General features: G+C 49.9%; 1 protein-coding gene across 1 annotated transcript in view; it reads left to right on the plus strand.

The window, feature by feature from the left end:
- Positions 1-22132, plus strand: part of GSG1L (GSG1 like) — a 78758-nt gene that overhangs the window by 34352 nt on the left and 22274 nt on the right. Inside the window, exons 2-3 of the mRNA XM_011376724.1 lie at positions 2699-2810; positions 15593-15760. Of these exons, the coding sequence (XP_011375026.1) occupies positions 2699-2810; positions 15593-15760 (280 nt within the window). The remainder of the gene's footprint in view (positions 1-2698; positions 2811-15592; positions 15761-22132) is intronic.

Below are 22132 nucleotides of genomic sequence, written 5' to 3' on the forward strand. Positions count from 1 at the left end.
TATGGGTCCCACCAGGAAAGCCTCATTGATTTAGTCACTGCTAATTTAGGAGGTGCAGTAACTTGTCAGAAAGTCACTTTTTAATTCAGTTGAGTTGGAAACAATTCCTTCTGCTGAGGATTCATATGACAGATGCTACCAGTCGGTGGACCTCCCTTTACAGAGCAAACATCCTTCCAGAAACACGGGCGAAGGTCAGATTTTTGAAGCAGAATCTTTAAAATGCAATCCAAGAATCTTTGAGCGAGTTGCAATTTTCATTTATTGAATTTTCTTAAAGTATGGCCTTTCAGATTTGGGAATAAATGAAATTCAATTGAGAAAATCAATGCTTTTAAACCAACAATTTGGAAAATTAATTATTCTGCCAACAGTTTTTGGGTCTAGCTTAGAGCGTTTGTATTAAAATGCTGTTCTGTCCCCACTGTCCTGATTGATATAAGAAGTGGTCATCCTCATGAACGTTTTCCTTCTTTAGCGGATGCTCATTGGAATTGCCCATGTCCACCACTATCCCCATGTTTAGATGAGAAAACCAAGGCACTGAGAGGTCATATAACTCAGAGAGCATCTGGACTGGCATAGTGAGGACGAAACTGAAGAAGCTGCAATAGTTGAAGTTTGGAGAGCAAGGTCCAGCCCTCAGGAAAGGACCGGTGGGGGCTGAGGAAGGCGTCGGAGTGCCGCCGAGGGGCAAGGCTCCTGCGTAGGGCAGCAATGCCAGGGGGAGTGAGCACTGGGCAGTGAGAAGGGTGACGTGTCCTTTCAGGCATCAAGCATCGGTGAGGATTTGCAAGAGACCTGTAGAAAGGTGTTCATTGCAGCATGCTTATAGAGCAAAAAACTGGAAGTAACTTCAATGCCATCAATTGATGGAATAAATAAAACATGGTACATCATTATCAAGGAATCCTATGCATCACTTCCAAAGAATAAGGTATATTTGTTATATACCTCTTGGAAAGTTCACCAAAAATTGGGTCAAGTAAATAAAAATAAGATATCCATGTGACTCGTCCCCTTGTCTCCTCCTTTCAACGGAGTCAAGGCAGAGGGGACCAGAGAGGCTTCTGGCACACTTGCTGGGCACGCCTAAAGATGGCGGTCTAGACTGTCCTCAGATCTGGCAGAGATATCCTGGGGAAGGCCAAGCCTTTAGGGAGCCCCTGAGGGGGACTCAGTACCAGTTGTGGTCACCATCTCCCTCGATTTCCTGACTCAAATGCCGCCGCCCCCCCGCCCCCCGCCCCAGCAGACCTGGAAAATAGCCCTCCTCTGAGGTCAAAGAGCAGTGGGAAGTGTCCACGAAAGACTGGCCCCAGCCCACAGACACAGACAACCACTTCCGAGTCCTCTGCCTCCATCAGGCCTGGGGTTAAGTGACTGGAAGGAGACACAGGTGTGCTGGAGCCTCTGAAGTCAGTTCAATCATCAGGGCCATATACTGCAGAGGGTTGTTAAGAAGATTAAAAGAGATAATGGAAGTGAAGGGGACTGACAGAGCGCTTGACACACAGTAGGTGCACAAGAATCATTGGTTTCCTTTCTTCCTCTTGTCATGTACCCCTCCCCTCCTCATAAAGACTATATCACTCCATCTTAAAGTTAGGTCCATGCCAGTTAGCCACACACTGTGGTACCCATGAGAGCTCCAGATGCCACGGTACACACGGAGAAGTGTCCCCACGTTTATAATAACCCTGGTGGCTGTGACGATTGCATGTCTTGTAGGCACCAGACACTGAGGCTGCCTCGTATCACCTTAGCTATCAAAATCCTTATGTTAGGGTTGAGAAAGTTGAGGCTGGAGGAGGGAAGGGCCTCGCAGGGCTACAGCAGTGAAGTATAGTGGCAAAGGATTCCCATTCAGATCCCTTGGAATCGAATTCTCTCAGCCAGCAGGCTCAAAGATTTTTTACCATGAGCCACAGGAAAACATTTCATATTACAACCACTACACACATGCACACCCACACCCCCCCCCACACACACTCACACACACGGATAATTACTCCTGCTACATTTGATGGTTGTAGATATTTCTATTCCATTCCATTTCTTTTCTCTCCCTCTTCCTCCTCCTCCTCCTCCTTCTTCTTCTTCTCCTCTTTTTTTTTTTTTTTTGTAGTGCTGGTTGCAATCCACAAAATTGATTTCCTCACCCACTCGTCTAGTGAGTTAAGACCTACAGTTTGAAAAACACTCTCTAGGCTGCTTCTCCTAAATGACCGTCTAACACAGGTCATTGGCTAAGTCTGGCTACAGCTCGCTGGCTAAGTCTGATCCGAGCCTGCTTTTGTAGATAAAGTTTTATTGGAACACACCCATGTTCATCCATTTATGTGTTGTCCATGGCTCCTTTGCACTACAACAGTAGAGTCGAATAGTTGCAACAGGACCAAGTGGCCCACCGAGTTTAAAATATTTACCTATCTGGTTCTTAACAGAAAAAGTCTGCCCATCTATACACAGATCTGTCTCCTTTGCTTAAATTTCTCCAGGGCTGCCCTTTCCCCTCTGACTCAAACTCAAGCTCCTTTGCCGGCTTAGGAAATGGCCACTCTCTAGGCTCCTGTGCTCTGGTCCTGCCAACCGTCCTCTCCAGGAGAGTCCATGTTCTCCGCTAGCACTAACAGGCCCATGGGGGTGCACAAAGCCCCACCTTGCTTCCTGATGCCTTGCTCTGCTCCCCACACAGGCCTCCTGGGAATGGTAGCCCACATGATGTACACACAGGTGTTCCAGGTCACCGTGAGCCTCGGCCCTGAAGACTGGAGACCCCATTCCTGGGACTACGGGTGGTCCTTCTGGTAAGTGGTGTTTGACCTTCAGACACTAGAGCCCCGAGGCATGCTGGGGCTTCAGCAGCTCAGCCCAGTTGGGGGCAGAAGAAGGCAGGGGGAGCTCAGAGTTTAAAGGCTCTTTGAGACCCTAGAGCCAGGGTGGGCAAACTATGGTGAGTGGACTAAATCCCACCCACTGCCTGTTTTAATCAGCCATCAAGCTAAGGATGGTTTGTAGATTTTTAAATGCTTGAAAATAAATCAAAAAAGAGAATAATATTTTGTGAAATGTGAAAATTTAATGTCCACAAAGTTTTATTGGGACACAGCCACACTCATCATTATTTACATACTGTCTACGTCTGCTTTCATGCAGACCTGAGCATTTGCAACAGAGGCCGAATGGCTCACAAAGCCTAAAATATTGACTACGCGACCCCTTACAGGGGAATTTGCCAAACCGTGTCTTAGAGGCTGCTGTGGAAGGTGGAGGTGGAAGCTGTCGAGCCATGGAAGGTTCTGGGTGGTCTGGTGGGTTAGAAGGGGCCCTGCACACAGGGAACAGGGGTCAACTCCTCAGAGCATGGTGTGCAAATGAAAAGCAGAATCGGTCAAGGTTCTTTTGTTTGCTGGCGATAGAATCCCAAGCTTAAGTAAACAAATGTTTGTATTAGTTCACGTAACTGAAACGTCCTGGTGGGTCAGCTAGAGGGGCGTGAGTCGTAACAGAGAAACTCACCCAGCCAATCTAAGCGGTACAGAAACTCACTGGCTCCTGAAGATGCAAACTGCATCTGTGGCAGGGGCTTCAGGGTACGTTTGATCCAGAGTTGCTGACGTCACCAGGGCTGAGTTCTCTTCCTCCACGATCATCTGGGCGGGCTTCCCTCCTGGTGGTGAGAAAGAGCCTCCTGAGGCTGGTGCTTCTTCCTTCGCACAGGGGGAGAGATAGGGCTTCTCTTACCTCGATGTTGACTCAGATCCCAAGCATTCCTCTGATGAGCCCAACGTAGGTCATTTTCTCATTCTTGAAAAGTCACCACAGCTAGGGGAATGTCATGAGCTCATTGGCTCAACTTGACCAGGCCCATCTCCAGAGCTAGGAAGGAGTCAAAAGCTCTCAAATCGTAAGTGGGTGGAATAAATGCTGGGTGAGCTACCAAAATATCTGCTTCAGGCTTAGCTGGATCCAGGCGATCAGGTGATTCATCAGGAACTCAGTCATTCTCTCCCGCTTTTCTGTCTCTGTTCCCTTTGTGTTGGCTTCATTCACAAGCATTTTTTCCCCAAGTGATAGCAAAGATGGTCACCATGCCCAGTTCTTGGCTTACATCTTACAAATATAGCGATACCAGAAGAGATAGGACTTCTTTCCAATATTCCAGGCAAAACCCTGGTTATGACTTTCATCAGCTTCGCTTAAATCATGTGACCATCTCTCAACCAATGATTTAGATCCTGAGGAAATTGGACTGCTCGAATTGGTCTGAGTCACGTGGTCCAGAGGGCGGAGGGCAGAGAGAGCAGGAGAGGAGGTCTCCCAGTGGAAAACTGGCGGTGAGGTGGGCTCTTATTGGGAGAAGGAATGTGTGCTGGAAAGACAATGACCGCAATTGTCCACTACACAGGGAACGCAGGTCTGGTTCTGCTAGCTTGGGACCATTTTTCCACACAGTCTCTTAACGTACTGAGCACTTACCTAGGGCCAGACACTCTCCTGGGTGATGCGGATGGGGCGGTCGGGGGGCTGGGGGAGGTTACAACAGTGGCTAGGATAGCATTGTAACGTGATTGAGACACGTGAACTTGTGCTATGATGTCGGGGGAGGATCGTCACATACAGCTGTGGAGGCACAGAGACGGGGTCACTGACACAGCTTCTGGCAGGGAGGGTCCTCAGGGAAGAATTTGGTCAGGAAAACTGGCAGAGGAGGAATAAGGTAATCTTCTCGGCGGGGGAACAGCAGGTGCAAAGACTTGGCGGCGAGAGAGCATCTTTGGGGAAAGGAGGCGAGGATGGGGCAGGGAGAGCTATGACTAAGAAAGACCCCACTTGCCACATTTCTGCCCCTTCCCCCTTTCTGCGTGGCTCTGCCCGCTTAAAGGCATGCGTCGTAAAGGGACTCTAGCCCATCAACCCTGTAACTGACTCCCTTTAAGTAGAACCATTGCTGGGAAACCAGTTAAGGCTCTGACTCCCTTTGCTCCATCCCTCCTTTCCTGCACCAGCCGTTCCTTCTTGAGATCTTGACCTTGGAAGGTAGTCGCCCTGAGTTAGAGAAGGAGACAAAGGAAGGAATGAGCGTTTTTAAGCGTTGACCATGTGTGCAATGACCTCTTCCATGTATTGAGCACTGGTGTGTCATGATCACAATGGTGTCATGAGGTGGGCACGTCGTGGAGGGTAAACCGAGGCACAGAGAATTTAAGTAACATGACTAAGGTAATCCAGCTTGTGAGTGGCAGAGCTGGGATTTGAACCCAGGAAGTCTGGCTCCAGAGACATGCTTTCAATCTATCTTTGCTGCCTTTATGAGACAATGGGGTAATAGTAAGACAGTTTATGTGGGCTTAGCACACTCTTTGACACATGTAAGTAAGTGTTCAGTAAACACTAGCTCTCCTAATAATATTACCCTTATTGATATGAAATGTAACACAGATAATAACCTGTGTTGCATACGTGGAAACTGAAGCTCCGAAAGTTTAGGTCGCTTGCCCAGGATTCTGAACCCCCTTCTCCCACAGTCCTCTCTTTCCCGAAGCCCCTGGCCCTTCACCCTGGCACTCGGCACCTAGAACCGAGCCTGCTGGCGTCGGCCACGGGAACTTTTTTTCTGGCAGCTGAGTCTCCTGCCCTGCGCCTCCGCTCCCTCGGGCAGATCTCCCAAGGGGCAGTGAATTCCCATTTGACTTATTTAAGGCTGGGGCCCAATGTGCAGCCCCTATTAGGGCTGATCCATTTCTCCCTGTCACCGAGGCCCGCAAAAAGGATCAGTCCCATTTTTCATCCCTCTCATCTGGGCCCTTGCCAGGGTTGTGCAGTGTCATCTCCCTTGTTTAATATGTGTGAGGCCATTTGTCAAAATTCTGGCCCCAGAGCCCCAGGCGCTGGAGAGGAGACCAGCTCCAAGGCAAGACAGCGCCAGCCTCTGTCTCCCGGCCCGACAGGGCAGAACAGACTGCGGGGGCTCGCGAGGTGGGGGCACCAGCTTCTGGGAGGGACACCTGCTCAGGAAGGTGAAGGTTAGGGGTCTGACCTAACCCAGTGGGGTGGCCCCCACCCTGACGTGCACTGCTGGGCCACTATGTGTGTGTATGGGTGGGGAGGGGGCGCACAGGGGTTGAGGGCCGGCCTCTGTAGCAGATCCTGCCTCTGACCCTCGCCCGCTGTGGACCCTGGCCAAGTCCCTTGCTCTCTCTGTGCCTCAGTGTCCTCAGCTATAAAATGGGGATAGTTTGAGTTTCCACCACACAGAGCTCTCGTGAGCAGTGCTCCCATTTTCTGTTGCTGTATAACACATGACCCCAAAATTTAGTGGCATAAAATAAAAATTTATGATTACCTCTTATGGTTCAGTGGATTGATGGCACTTAGCTGGGTGGTCCTAGCTTGGGGTCTTCCATGACCCCCCAGTTGGATTTCGGCTGGGGTCAGCCGGGGCACGACTGGACTGGGTGTCCCAGATGGCTCCTCACAGCGCTGGCAGCCCACGTGGTGGGCGCTGGGGGCTCACTGGGCTGTCAGCAGGAGCAGCTCCTCCAGCACCGTGGCTGGGTCTCTGCGGGGAGCAAGCGTTCCCAGAGATCCAGGCAGAAACCACAAGTTTATTCTATGAACTTGCCTCAGCAGTCATCTCCTGCTGCACTCTGTTGCTCAAGAGCAGGTGATGGGGCCAGATTCGAGGAGAAGGGGCTGCACGAAGCGTGACCCCAGGAAGTGTGGCTCGTGGGGGCCGTCTTTGGGGACGAGCTGCCATGAGAACAGCATGAAATAATGTCTGTGAGCACTCAGCACAGAGAATATGCAAGCGGCCCAGGCTTCCCAAGGCTCAGCTTCCTCATTTCTAGATTGGGGCTGTTGTAAGGACGATGTGGGACCAGGTTCTTAAAGTGCTTGTGCACAGTAAGTGCTCGGTAAGTGGCAGTGATTATAGAGGGTGATAATGACATCGGGCCTTTGGTAATGCCACTCTTGCTCATTGAGAGGCACATGACCCAAATGTCCAAGAGGATGACATCCAGTGTGTACACAAGCAGCCCCTTCCCTCTGTTCTCCCCAGTCTCCGCCCCCCATACCTGGACTGGTGGCTCATGTTTCTTTGCAGGACTTGAGTGTTTTGTTAGGATCCAGCCCTGGCTGCAGTCTCCCCTTACTCCTCGACCCCCTCTTTTGGCCCCACCTATGTTTTGGGACCCCATCCCCGCCCTGAGACCCGGGGCCCCAACCCTCCTGCCTGATCCTTTTTTCAGCTCTCGGCCTAGCTCTCTCCAGGTCCGCCTGTGACGATGCCAAGGCAAGCCCTCCGGGGGAAGTGAGGGCATAAGACTAAGGTTGGTGCCACCTACTTTGTGCCAGGCACGGTGTGGACACGTTATAAGCCCTGAGCTGTACTTTTCTGCCAATGACCCCCGTGGAGGGGTGACCACACCCACTGGAGGGATGAGGACACAGCCTTAGAAAGGACAAAGGCCCTTTGAGCCCACAATGAGCCTCAGAGGCTGCAAATTGCAAGCAGCCCAGGGCTGAACCCTGCCTGGAGATGTTTTACTTGGCCTACCCTAGTGTTATTTAAAAGTTCATATTTGTTCCTAACATCTAAAAAGGTGAACATTTTACATAAAAATCCAGGTCTCTGGCTTCTACTGACCATTGAAAGGTATGTTCATGCCTAAGTCTCATTGCCACCTGGTGACAGGCAGCCACAGCTGGGTAGTGGATGACCCTTTTAGATGGGGCATATGCTCTCTAGTTCGCCCCAGTCCCCACCACTCTCTATTGCCTTTTACTTACCCACACTTTCCTCACTTAGTCATCCACCTGACCCTGCAGAAATTTGAGTCTATAACCCTTATTTGCAGGAAAGTGGAAGCTAATCACTTTGTACTTCTATTTTTCATTTGATCAAAGTGGAGATAGATGGAAAAGGGGCCCCTCTAACCACAACACGCACAGTGAAACCCCAATTCTGGGCATTCACTCTGCAGGTTGAGCGGAGTAGAACATCATAAAGTTGTAGCTTCTAAGACCTAAAAGCTCAGAGAAGCAAAGCAATTTGGCCCAGGTCACGCAACAACAAGTTACAAGTTGGGGCAGGTGTAAGGAGGGTGGTGCCTCTCTGTTTGCTTTTGGGGTCCCATCTGTGTGGAGTGCAGTGACTTCACTGCTACCCTCCTCCCTTCTTCTCCCTGACTTTCCAGTCTCCATGACCTTTTGGAAACAACGGGATAGTCTCTTCCCTGCTCTGGGGACCCCAGGCTGCCCTGTTCTTTCTGCAGGGCTGAGCTGGCCTTTCAGCAGATCGATCCCTTGGTGGGGGTGGGGAGGTAGTCGGAGTGTTTTCTGCTGTGACCTTAGAAGAGCCTTGGCTCCAAAAGCCACTGGAGAGGGTATGTTTGCTGGCGTCACCACTGAGCAGTTGCGTGGTCAGCAGGAAAGGCTAGCCTTTCTCATCTCCCCTGAGGCAGGTGGCTCTGGCCTCCTTTTCTCTGAGACCATGGCGGGGAAAGAAATGATGCTGCTCAAGGGAGCCCGGCTGGCCACGGATGGACTAGCTGGGCCATCATCCGCTCCTTGACCCATCAGCCTTTGGGCACTTAGGGCAGCCTGGACACTGGCGTCCCACCCTGCATAATGACTCTGTGCCCGGCTGGCCTGCAGGTAAGCCAGGGCTGCCGCCCTTGGTAATCAGTCTCTCCACTGAGCATGGCCTGGGGTAGATGTCAAAGTGGCATCCATGTGTCTCTGAAGCCGCTCCCCCAGGATCCCCCTGCCCCACCCTGCAACTCCCAGAGGATAGAGTGATTGACAGCCATTTTCCCACCCCCATCATCCTTCCCTTTCTTCTCCACAGTGTCCACTCTGCTCTTGGCTCAAAAACCAGGCTAACCACCCACGTACCTCACTGCAGCAGCTCGGAAGTGCAAGCTGCAAGCACTTCTGGCCCTGAAGTTTTCAAACTGTGCCCTGCATGGGGGAGGGGGAGCTGGGAGTATGGGGAGCAGGGAGGGTGCAGACTCATGGATGCAGCCCCAAACCCCTCACCCACACTAAAGCCAGAACGATGTTTTTGTATCTGCTTTATTCAATCTGTTTTTATTCATTCTACAAATATTTATTGAGCACCTACTATGTGCTAGGCATTGTTCTAGGTGCTAAGAATATAGCAGTGAACAAACAAAGCTCCAGTTTTCATGAAGCCAACATTCTGGAATGTGTCAGAAAACAATTGAAAAACAAGTAATAAGGACACCACTTCTCAGAAGATAGAGCAGACAGACTTCTTCACATCCTCCCGCTAAAAAAACTAAAATTCCCAGACATTAAAGATAAAACAAACAAAAGAAGATCTGAAAGGTGGAGAGAAGACAGTAGGCTGGCTAGGGACCAAGAGACAACACATTGGCGAGTACTTTTTTCTCATATCGCAGATTTGAAGATGAAGAAGTTAACAATTCAGAAATGCTAAAAAGTACAGACAAACAAAACAACTGTGGTTTGACCACCCCCCCACCCATGCTAAGCTTACATTCTACCTCACCATCCTGTAATGAGGCACCCAACTTCACCTGCCACCTGCTGGAGTGGTGTCAGAGTAGGGAGCTGGGGCTCTCACCCTGCTGGACAGTAACAAGTCCTAGCCACCCCTGAATGTCAGTGGAGATCACATGGGGAGCCTGAACCCCCGCCCTGAGCAGGCAGTAACAAAGAGCCCCTTCCCCTCCCTGCTGAGTGTCAGAGGAGTGGTGGAGAGTTGGGATTTCACCACTTTCCAGTGGTGATGGGGCCATTTTCCTCCCCGTAGTGTCACTGGAGGCAACTGGGGGAGCAGCAATGAGGCCCTTCTGCCCCTTTTAGCCAGGGTAGTATCTGCAGAGGCCTAAGGGGGCTAGAACTCCCACCCCTGCCCAAGAGTAACCAAAAATCTTTCCACCTCAAATGTCAATGGTGGCCTAGGGGAAAACCTGGACTCCTACTTCACAGTAACAATGTGGTGCTCCTCTATCCCTTGTCGGCATGGTGTCAAAGGAAGCCAGCTAAAGCAAGAGTTTTAAAAAAGATTCAGAGCCTCAAAAAATACCCACAATGTCAAGGTTGCAACTGAAAAATCACTCACTATACAAAGAACTAGGATGATCTTAACTTGAATGAAAAAAGACAATCAATAGATCCCAATACTGAGATAACAGTGATATTAGAATTATCTGATAGATTCTAAAGGAATCATCACAAATCCTTCAACAAGCAATTACAAATTCCCTTGGAACAAATGAAAAAAATAGAAAGTCTCGGGAGATAACTAGAAGATACAAAGAAAAAACAAGTAGAAATTTTAGAACTGAGGTCTCAGAGGCAGAACAGAGGGGTCAGAGGAATGAATCAGTGAACTTGAAGATAGGACAATAGAAATTACACAATCAGAACAACAGAGAGAAAATAGGCTTTTAAAGAAATGAACAAGGATCTCAAGGACCTCTGGGATTATAACAAAAGATCTAACATGGGAGTTTCAGAAGGAAAGGAGAAAGAGAGTGGGGGTAAAAAGCCCTAAAAGAAATAATAGATGAAAACCTCTCAAATTCTGTAAAAGACATAAAGCTATAAAGAAACCAACTGAATCTCCAAACAGGATTAACTCAAAGAAATCCACACCATGACACATCGGAGTCAAACTTTTAAAAACTAAATTCGAAGAAAAAAATATTGAAAGCAGCAGGAGAGAAATAATGTCTTAACTATAGGGAAAACCAATTTAAATGGCAGTGGATTTTGCATCAGAAGCAACGGAGGGTGGAAGGAAGTGGCACAGCATGTTTCAAGTGCTAAACGAGAAGAGCTGTCAATTCAGAATTCCATTTCTAACCAAACTATCCTCCAGCAAGAGGAAGGAGAAATCAAGACATCAGATGAAGGAAAACTAAGGAAATGTGTTGCCAGCAGACTTCCCCTAAAAGAATGGCTAAAGGAAGTTCTCCGAACAGGAGAAAAAAAAAAAATTTTAAGGACTCTCGGAACATTAGGAAGGAAGAAAGAAAATTTCACTTTTTCTCTTGAGTTTTCTAGATCAAACCTGATGATTGAAGCACGAATTATAACATGCTCTGAACTAGTTTTAAATGAATGCAGAGGAAATATTTAAGGCAATCATATTATTAGTTAGGGAGGATAAAGGGACATAAAGGGAAAATTATATGATCATATCAAGCAATGAAAAAAAAATATTTGATGAAATTCAACATTCCTTCTCATTAAATAAAAACTCTCAGGAAACTAGGAAAAAGGGGAACTTCCTCAACTTGATAAAGAACATTCACCTAAACACCTACAGCTAACATTATGCTTAATGGTGAAAGATTGAATGCTTTCTCCATAAGAAGAAGTTCTTGATAGTGCAATAAGGCATGAAAAGTAAACAAAAGTCGCATACGGATTGGAAAGGAAGAAATAAACTATACCTATTTGCAGATCACATGGTTGTCTATCCAGAAAAATCCAAGAAATCTACATGAAAAATGCCTACACTTAAATTCAGTACTGTCTCAGAATACAAGATAAAAATACAAAAATCAACGATACTCCTATAAGTTAGCAATGAACAGTTGGGCAAAACTAAAAATACAATACCATTTATACAGAAAAAAGTAAGATACTTCATTATACATCTAACAAAACATCTACAGGACTTGCAGGCTGAAAACCATAAAACGCCAATGAAAGAAATTAAAGATCTAAATAAATGGAGAAATATACCATGTTTGTGGTAAGGTATCAGTTCTCCTCAGGTTGGTATGCAGATTTAATGCAGTTCTTATTAAAATCTCAGTGAAATTTTTTTGTAGGTACAGACAAGATTGTTCCAAAACTTACTAGGAAAGGCAAAAGAACTAGAATAGCTAAAGAATTTTGAAAAAGAATAAAGCTGGAGAAATCAGTCTACCCAATTGTAGAACTTATTGTATAGCTACAGTGATCAGAATGTGTGGTGTTGGTGGAGGGATAGACATACAGATCAATGGAATAGAATAAAGAACCCAGAAATAGATCAGTACAAATATGCCCAACTGATTTTTGACAAAGGTGCAAATCCATTCAGTGGAGGTCGGAATATCCTTTTCAACAAATGGCGCTGGAGCTATTAGATACTCATAGCCCCTCCCCCCCCAAATCTTGACCTAAATTCCATACCTTATATAAAAATTAACTCAAAATAGATCATGGACCTAAGTATAAAATGTAAACTTATTACAATTCTTTTTAAAAATAAGAGAAAATCTAGACCTACACAAGGAGTTCTTAAACTTGACATCAAAAGGATCAAAACTATCAAAAAAACGATAAATTGGATTTAATCAAAATTAAACACTTTTGCTCTGGGAAAGATCTCGTTAAAGAGGTTGAAAAGATAAGATACAGACTGGAGGAAAATATTTGTAAAGTACACATTTGACAAAGGACTAGTATCTAGGATATGTAAAAACATTCAAATTTAACAGTAAAGAACAACAGCAAAACAATTCAATTAGACAGTGGTCAAAAAACATGACAGACACTTTGCAAGAGGATACACAGATGACAAACAAAGAAAATGAAAAGATGTTAACACCATTAGCCATTAGGGACATGCCAGTGAAAGCCACAATGAGATATCATCACAAGTCTCTCAGGATAGCTAAAATTAAAAAATAATGACAACACCAAATGCTGGTGAGGATGTGAAGAAACTCATACATTGCTGGTGGGAACTCTACCCAGCGATATAAAGAAACACACTGTCGATGCACACAACTTGGTTGGCTCTCCAGAGAGTTTATTTTTTCTGAGTGAAAAGCCCAAACCAATGTGCCGTGTGATTCCATTTATATAACATTCTTGAAATGACCAAATTATAGAAATGAAGTCCTGATTAGTGGTTGCCAGGGGTTGGGAGGGAAGTGGACGTGGGTATAAAATGGCAACAGGAGAGGTCGTTGTGGTGATGGATGAAAATGTTCTGTGTCTTGACTGTACCAATGTCAGTATCCTGGTTGTACTATATCTGCAAGATGTTACCGTCGGGGGAAACTGGGTAAAGGGTACATGATCCCTCTGTATTATTTCTTACAATTGCATGTGAATCTATAATTACCTCGAAACAAAATGTTTCATTTAAAAACAAAGAATAATAAATAACAGGAGAAAAGTTACAAGAGAATGACAGAGCGCGGTGAGGGCTGCGATGAACTTAAACGGGTGCGCGATAGAGAGCGATGCTTATCCTCTGGTTGGAGCATCAGAGTTGGGATCGGACTGGGTCATAGATAAGATCTCTGGCTGTAAAGACCAGAAATTCACTGTAAAACAAACTTAGGGAAAAGAAGGGAATTTGTGGAAAGTAATTGTATAAGAACTTCGGTTGCCCATGACTGAAACCCAATTCAAACTGGCTTAAGGAAAGAAAAATCCAAAAATGGAATTTGGGCTCCCATAATTGCAAAGTCCGGGGATAGTGGCTTCAGCTCAGAGAACCAGTTCCTTTCTGTGGCTTTCCTTTCTTTTGGGTCAACTTCATTCTCGGATTGTGTGGTGACGAGACAGTCCCCAGCAGTTCCTGGCTCAAATCCCACCCCAGACAAAAGGCGAGCTCAGTTTCTTAATAGCTTCAGCAAAAGTCCTGGGGTTGAGTCTCATTAGCCTGACTTGGGTGTCATGTGCCCATCCTGAACCAATTACTGTGGCCAGGGGGAAGTGACACTCTCATTGGCCAGACCTAGGTCATGTGCTCACCCCTAAATGCTGGGGGTGAGGCTGGTCCCACACAAGCCACATGACCCTAGAGGAGGGTAGAAGTGGTCCCTTACCAGAGTGGTTGTTGGTTAGGCAAAACCAACATATGTATACTCATAAGATCCCAGAAAAAGCCTGCTTCTTCATTCTCTACCCTCAGCTTCTGAAATCCATCACTCTAGTTCAAACAGACATCCCAGCTTGAACTAGAATCTTGAACTTCATTGCTCAGAGGAGATAGTATCTGATTAAATCAGCTTTGCTCAGATGTTTAGTCCTCATCCAATCATCTATGAGTGTGGGATAGGGTCGCCTACTGGACCCTTTGGCGGACAGGGCAGTTCTTAGAAGGGCCAGGCCGACACTCCACAGCTGTCTATTATAGATACTCAAAACTTCTGGAAGATCTAAACTTAATCATGAAAGAAGAGGAGAATCCATTAATGGGTTTGGCAGTAAGGGATAGACGGTGATCGCAGGTCCCCGGGAGGAAGGCTGAATCTGCAGATTCCCCCGCACTTCCCTTCTGGGTGCTCTGAGGCTGACAAAGAGCAGAGCAGTGGGTACGGGAGGTGGGCTGCACTGACTGAGGAATGCAGGGGCAGTGATGTGGAGAGACCCGATTCGTGGCTGGCGGAAAGAGGCTGGAGGCTGGGAGGCAGTGAGTGTTGGTCACAGCAAAACTGAGGCCCTGGTTTGGAGGAAACCAGTCTTCAAGGCGGAGCCTGGGGGACAGGACTCGGAAACCAGACCAGCTGTAACGAGGGCAAGATGGTGCCCTGCTCCTGGTTATGAATATTACTGCACGGCCTGGTCAGAGGAGTCGGGTGGGAGGCCATTTCTAGAATGGGCACTGGGTCAGAGAAGACCAGCGGCCTGGCCAGCTGAGGCTCCTAGCCCCACAGCGCCCTTCCCGTCTGTACAGATATGGCCTTGAGTCCTGGCTGGCAAGGTCTCCAGCTCTGGCTCGCTCAGCGTACACATCAGCTGAGCACAGCCAAGCGTCCCCGGCTGAGCATGGAGGAAATGTGAGGCAGAGAGCTTAATAACTTCCCTTCTCAGAGCGCGAGCTCGGAAACCAGTAAGAGCGTCGATGATGGCGAGGATCGTAATGATAGCAACCTTTCTTGAATGCCTACTGTGCGCCAGGCTCTGATCTGACATGCTTTTAACCCACCATCTTTAATTCTTGTAACAACCCTGTGAGGTGGTGCTGTTGTTAGGTCCATTAAAACGAATGTGAGGACTACGAGTCAGAGAGGTTAAGCATCTCCCCCAAGGTCACACGTGAACGGAAGTAATTCGAATCTCTTGGAAAACCAGTTTTTAAGGTGTCTGGCTCCCATCTACTTCTCTGTTATCAGCTCCAACTAATCTCCTCACGCTCCCTCACTCTGGCATCCCAAACCTCCTACAGTACGCGGGATGCTCCCCACGCCGCGTGCCTCCATGCCTCCGCACACGCGCTCCCCTCTTCCTGGAATGCTTTTTCCCTGGCAGAGCCGCGCTCATCCCCAGGACCCAGTGCAGGTATAGTTGTATTCCAGTAACCTTCCCTGTCGTCAGCCCCCTTGGATGGAAGACTCGCTCCCTTTTCCTCTCTCTCTAATGAGCTCTGTCACATTTGCATCACAATGTACAGAAAATGCTGTCTCCCACAGCAGACCTGTGAGTGAGGCAGGGACCAAGTGTTTTTTTTCTCTACGGCACCTGCTCAGGTCTGGCCCAGACGAGGCAGCCGTGCAGGGAGAATGGATGTCTGGCGGGTGGGGTTTCCTGTCCCCTGCCCAGCCTCACTGGCACCTCTCTCCTCGTCTCTTGGCAGCCTGGCGTGGGGCTCCTTTACCTGCTGCATGGCAGCCTCTGTCACCACGCTCAACTCCTACACCAAGACGGTGATTGAATTCCGGCACAAGCGCAAGGTCTTTGAGCAGGGCTACCGGGAGGAGCCGACCTTCATAGACCCTGAGGCCATCAAGTACTTCCGGGAGAGGTCAGTGCACACGGGGTCACCTCTGGCCACCACTGGGAATCTGAAGCCCAGGGTTCGGCCTCAGTAGCCATAGGGCTTTAGTCAAAAACTGGAGTGAGCGGTCTGGCAGAAGGGTTCTGGGGGCTTGTGGGGTGGAAGGGGCAGGCTGGGTGAAGCAGAGTTTGGACCACACTATGATGGAATTTCCGGGACACTTTAATGTTTTATGAGCATGAGGTTGCCCTGGGCTTAGGTAATCGGAGCCTGAGAAACCAGGAAGGGAATCAAGTTCAAGCGTTTGCCACTTGGCCCCACGTGTCTTAGAACCAAGATAGAGGCATATGAGGGCTGAATCACAGCACTGAGTGAAAAGAGGACCCAGCAGTGGCATTGGTGATGGCTGTTGAAAGAGGAGCGAGCGCTTCTCAGGGTCAGGGATCACATCTGATCACCTGAGTCCTCAGAGTCCAGCTGGGAATACAGAAGGTGAGAATAAATGGCGTGTGTGTGTGTGTATGTATGTATGTATGGGTGGGTCGATGGATGAATGGATGTGCGCATGGGTGGATGAATGATACATGGATGGATGATGGATAGAGGGATGCATGGATAGATGGATGATGGATGAGTGGAAGGACAGACAGGTAGACGGTTAGCATATTTCCTGGGACCACCTCTTAAATAAACTACCTTACCCAGATTCTATTACAGAGTCTGCTTCTGGGGTTGCTTATTGGACATGCAATAATGCATTTTAGTGTCAGGGAAGTGAAAAGTTCTCAGGACCGAGTCTGAGAAAGAGCGGGGAGGAGACTGTGAAGCGAGGCAGCACCGAGGAGCCGGACTCTCCGTGGGGCGCGGGGAAGGGTTCCAAGGCAAGGCATCAATCACATGGTGGGCGTGGCGAGGGCCACACAGGGACCTGTCTCGACTGTTACAGACACCATCATCTCTCCTCTGCCCCGTGGGCCTCCTTTCTGTCCCTTGAACACTGCAAGCTCATCCCCACCTCAGGGCCTTTGCACCTGCTGTGCACCTGCCTGGAATGCTCACCTGGCTGTCTCACTCAGGTCTCTGCTGAGTGAGGTCTTCCTTAATCACATGGTCTAAGGTTACACACCCCCGTACACCCTGCCCTAGTTACTCTTTATCTCATGGCTGTTTTTCATAGCACCTATACAATCTGACATTATTCGGTTTATCTGTTTGATAGTTTGTAGACCTTGAGCTCCATGGTGGAAGGGCTTTGCTCTCTGGTTCCTCACTGTACTGTGAGCACCTAGAACTGTGCCAGGCACCTAGTAGATGCTCATTAAATTTGTATGTGTGAGTGAGAGAGAGAGAGAGAGAGAGAGTGACCGAATTCTTCTCTTTGGAGACCTCAACCCTGACTGCCTCATGCCCTTTCAGCTCAATCCCCACCATCACTGAGCAGAGTCGGCATCCTACAGTCCCCACACGAAAGTCCCAGGTCATGGCCCAGGCCAGTTAGTGGCGGCCAGGGAGGTCAGGCACACGGGACTTCCCCGCCCGCAGCTGTGGCCAGAGCGTGTTCACTAGGAAGGTGGCAATGACTGGCATGGCACGGGACCCATGGTAGGTGCTCAGGAAATGTTTATAGCATCCATGTAAACAGCCTGATGTCTAAATCCACCCCCATTAACACTGCATCAGTTGTCACTTCGGCTGTGGGAGAGCCTGCGGCATCTGTGGGCAACCTTGTTTTGCCGAGGCAGAAAACAGGGCTGCTTCGTCCCGAGAAGCTGCTGTTTGCTGGTGCCCCATTTCAGATGGTCCCTAACAGCTCAGGCCCCACTAATGCAGGGGAAGATGGGTGCTTCCCAGCATATGTGCCGAATATCACTTTACGCGTTCATAACTTGAACATTATGCAGAGGTTCATCAAATTTTATTTTCTTTCCTCTCTGAGGAGAGCATTTCAGCTTAGCTGGGCTGTTCTAATTTTTTCTTTCTTTTTTCTTTTTTTTTTTTGGTGCCTTCCCTACAAACAACTCAGAGCACATGAACAGATCTCTGCACAGATTTGCAGGTGGCCCAGCAGCAGGGCTGAAATCCTGCAGCGGCCAGCATCCCCCACACTGCAGCCAGGGACACAGGGAGGAGAGCCATGGCCCCACCTGCCCACGTTTCCTGCTCCTCGGGGGACAGCGGGTGCTGTAGAAAGAGCAGGGTTTTGGAGCACCCTGCCCTCGGCCCTGCCTCAGTGAGTGTTCTAGTCCTGTTGCTTTGCTGCTATGTGACTTGGGGCAAGGCACTGAGCCCCTCTGGGCTGGTTTCCTCTGACCCACAGTGGGAGAGCTTCGAGCAGCATCCTGGGAATGCTCACATTTGATAAGCCAGGTGATGTGCTGGGCACAGGGCCAGGCACGTGGAGGGCATCTTGTGTGCGTGAGTTCCCGTCCTTTCTGCTACCGATGCAGAGTAAAAAGCTAGGGAACGGTTAGTTCAGGATGGAGATGGAGATGGTGTTTTCGATATTAGGATTCTACTCATCGTATGAATAACCACAGCCCATGCGTGGTGCCTGCCCTGTGCCAGGCACTCCTCTAAATGCTTTAGAAGTTCATTCTACAATACCTCTGTGAGGTAGTAGGTATTATTATATCCCCATTTTATGGAGACAAAAATCAAGGCATAGAGAGGTAAAGGGACTTGTCAAGGTCACGCAGCTGATAAGTGCCAGAGCTGGGGTTAGGACCAGGTTGCAGTCAGTACCCGTGATGTGTGGCCTCTCAGGACTGATCTGAGGGGAGTCCACTGAGGCTCACAGTGTGAGGGCGGGTGGGGCGCAAGGCCATGAGTACAGAAGGGGGTATGAGAGGGTGCGCGTCCTGGGCGAGTGTGCAGGGTCTCCCAGCCCCTCCTGTTATTCTTATCAGCTGGAGAGGCGTTTGTGGCTCTCACTTCATCTAGCCTTCTCCTCTGCCCTTCTGACCCAGGACGAGATGGTGCCCTGTGGGGGCTAATGGAGCAGGAAGGGCCTGAATCACCACCCAGCCCCACCCCACTCCAGTCCTGTTGAATTTTTCTCTGCAGGAGGGAGCCTACTGCAAGTTTAAGGAGCAGTTGGGCAGATTCTGAAAGGTTTTCAGGGGCTTTAAAATATGATGGTGTGTGGAAGAAAGGAGAGAGTGAGAGCAAGAGAGAGAGAGAGAGAGAGAGAGAGAGAGAGAGCGCGCGCGCATGAGCGCCAAGGGGCCAGTCTGCACCCGCGTCGGGTTTGGGGTGGAGAGAGCCTATACCGCTGACTCTGAGCAGCCTAGCCTGTTAGGAGACACTTCTGGAATCAAACCCTCCCAGTGTCATCTCGTGTGTTGTCCCCAGGGAGGGCATCTTAATGGGGCCTCTCAGGGGAGGGTCGAAGATGCTGAATGAAAGGTGAGTACTTGCAGATGGGGCTGTCTTGAAGGCTTGAAGCTCCGAGCTGGTTTAACAACGTGTGGAAAGAAAAGGAGACCTGTTGGATTGGACTCCAGGGAATTCAACACCCGCCTCCCTCGGGAAAGCCGCAGGGACTGGGGGGAGGGGAGCAAAGGGCCTGGCAGGGCAGCTCCTGCTCCCTGCTCAGGTCACGCTGGGTCATTGCGCCTTGCTCAGCAGCACTGCCTCCCTGAACTTACTTGTTAATTCCTTTAATTTCTCGTTTGTCTGCCTCCTCCTGCGTGCACACTGCGAAGGAGACCAGGGTCGAAATGAACTCTGGATTATGAGTCGTGAGTGTCCAGATGAGTCACTTCACCCCTCTCAGCCTGTTTTTCTTGCTGGAAAATGGGCCGGGGACTTTCTTGCAGCTTTGCTATGAGGATTACATGAGATAGTGCAATGAAGTTTTGGGAAAAAAGCCAGGGCCTCCCTCTCCCAAACCCCCCGACCCACCGGAAACCTCTGTTGGGTCAAGTAAGTACAGGGCAAGTAAGACACACTTCCTGCCGGAGAAGGGGAGACAGTGCTGTTGAAAACCGGAGGCCCTCAGAGAATCTTGCCTGCGATGCGCTTTGTTTGGTCCCCATGCTGGTTTTAAAATTCTTAAATTTTGTCAGGAGATTTCATGTTTTAAAAGATAAAGGTTTTTGGCTTGTCATGAGAAAGCTGAGGGTCTGAGCACACGGCCCCAGTTCCCGCATGGTGACTGTAGGCTGGAGAGGGGAGCGCCTGCCCCCACCTCAGAGCCCTCCAGTCTCGTCCATCATCTGCCCAGCCCTGTGATGGGGTGGGTCTGCTGGACAGGACTCCAGGAGGAGGGCTGAGGTGACCCCGGGGGAGGCAGAGGATAGGAAAGCCTTCCCATACAAGACCCTTGAGCTCAGGTTTTAGAGACACGCACAGTGCTCACCTGCCAGATGGGCAGTGGGTGCTAGAAGGCGTTCCCCAGCACGGGCAACAGCATGCGCCAAGGCCAGGGGGGGAACGAGCAGGCGTATTCAGAGCTCGGTGAGCCGCGCGGTGAGACCTGTGAGGAGGAGAGGGCTGGGAGTGGGGCCTGGGTCTCTTAGGGCTCTCCTCCGCCCACAGCGTTTGCGGTGGGGGCCGATGGCAGCAGCGGAGTGAATGTGCCAGGATGAGAAGGTGGGGTAGGAACCTGCCCCTATCCCCCTTCCCAGGTGCCAGGCCTCACCTGGCAGAGGCTGGTGCAGGGAGGGGTGCGGGGACCCCACCCTTACAGCTCTGCTCTCTCTCTCTCTCGTCTGTGGTAGGGAAACTGGAGAAAGGGCCCTTTCCACTTCCTCGCCTGCCACTCCCAGCCGACCCTCTGCGGGCTGCCCTAGGCCCCCACTGCCCTGAAAGGGCTCCCGGCAGCCTGGACGCTCGCACACTCCCTCCTCTCTGGGCTCCCCCCGCCCCCCCCCCCCGGCCCCCCAACTCCCCCGCTCAGGCTTCCTTCACCCCTCCCGCCTGCTCCTCCCCTTCCGTCCTGTCACAGGGCCATGCCCAACATGCCCACAGCGTCCGGGCTGGGCCTCTTCTCTCCTCATCTGACATTAGCCTCGGGGGCTACACCTGTGCCAGGGCACCCCATGCTTAGTCCATTTCAGATGCCCGACTCCACATCCGGCTGTCTCCTTGGTGTTTCCACTTTGGATTCTCAAAGGCACCAAAAATCGACGTGGCCAGGACCCACTCGTGGTGGTGTACCCAAACCCAGCCCTATTTCCACATGTCTCTCCATGGTGGTCCTGCCTGTGGCAGCCAGACATCTGCAAATCCTCACTCCCCAGGTCCCGTTCATCACAAATCCAGTGCCTTTCCCTGCAGTTAGTGGGCCTCTCTGTCCCTACTGTCATCCTCGCCCAAGGCTGCACCGGCCCACGCCTCCTGGGTGGAGGTACCATGTAATCCCACATCCAAAATTTCCCCCTCATCTGTCCTTCCCCAGAACCAGAATGCTATAGCTTCACTGCGCTAATATTATCACGTTCCTCTCCCCTCATCTTTCTGCTTAAAACACTGCAGTGACTTCCCACGGCTCCAGGACAAAGGCCCGACTCCTCGCCATGACTTTTGAGGCACTGCCACTGCCCAGCCTCACCGTGGACCCCAGTCCCCCCTGCACACACTGCCCCTCTGGATCTGCTCAGTTCCCTAGACTGGTCATTCTCCTGCCTCTGGCCTCTGGCTGCCACCCTCTCTGCCTGGAATGTTCCCATCCCTTGCCGTGATGATGAGCCTTCAGGTCATACCTCAAGTATGGATTCCAAACGGGACCAGACCCCTGGCCATCCTCTCACAGCCCGGGAGGGCCCCTCCACAGCACTCAGCACAGGTGCAGCCCTCCCCACCCCGCATCCACTCCCCCTTACTCTTGCAAGCTCTTTGGGCCAGGGACGCATGCCGACTCCCCCTCTTTATTCCAGAATACAGGGGTGGATGGAGAGAGTGACGGAGCATAGAGGAAGTCCTCCCCGAAGGAGCCTTTGGGCCATGTCATTGGCCAGACTGTCAGGCCAAGGTGACCTTTGCCCCCTGGGAGCTTCCAGTGGTCTGGCTTGCGTGGCCTTCCTTTCCCTCTGTTTCCCCAGCCCCCCGAACAGCTCCAAGCTCAGGTACGCCCACCTCTGTGACTTTGCTCCTTGTAGCCGAGCCTGGGCTGAGGAAAGGGCTTTTGAGATAAACCGAATCCGGAGATTTTCACATCGCCCTGGGGCCCCCTTGGAGGCTGTTGAGGGTGGGGGTGAGGCTTGGGGTTGGGACTCCACTAAAGTTAGTGATTGTTTTCTAAGTGATAATTCCCAACCCACGCAGTTCTGAAAATAATCTCACGGAGATAATATCTAGATTTTTTTTTTTTTAAAAAAACCAATATCGTAGAAAAGGAGACAAAACTGTCAGCGACACACAAAGATTAGGGGAGGGTGCCGACACGGTGGATAACTT

The sequence above is a fragment of the Pteropus vampyrus genome, unplaced genomic scaffold, assembly GCF_000151845.1.
Source record: "Pteropus vampyrus isolate Shadow unplaced genomic scaffold, Pvam_2.0 Scaffold303, whole genome shotgun sequence".
Classification (NCBI taxonomy): Eukaryota; Metazoa; Chordata; class Mammalia; order Chiroptera; family Pteropodidae; genus Pteropus; species Pteropus vampyrus.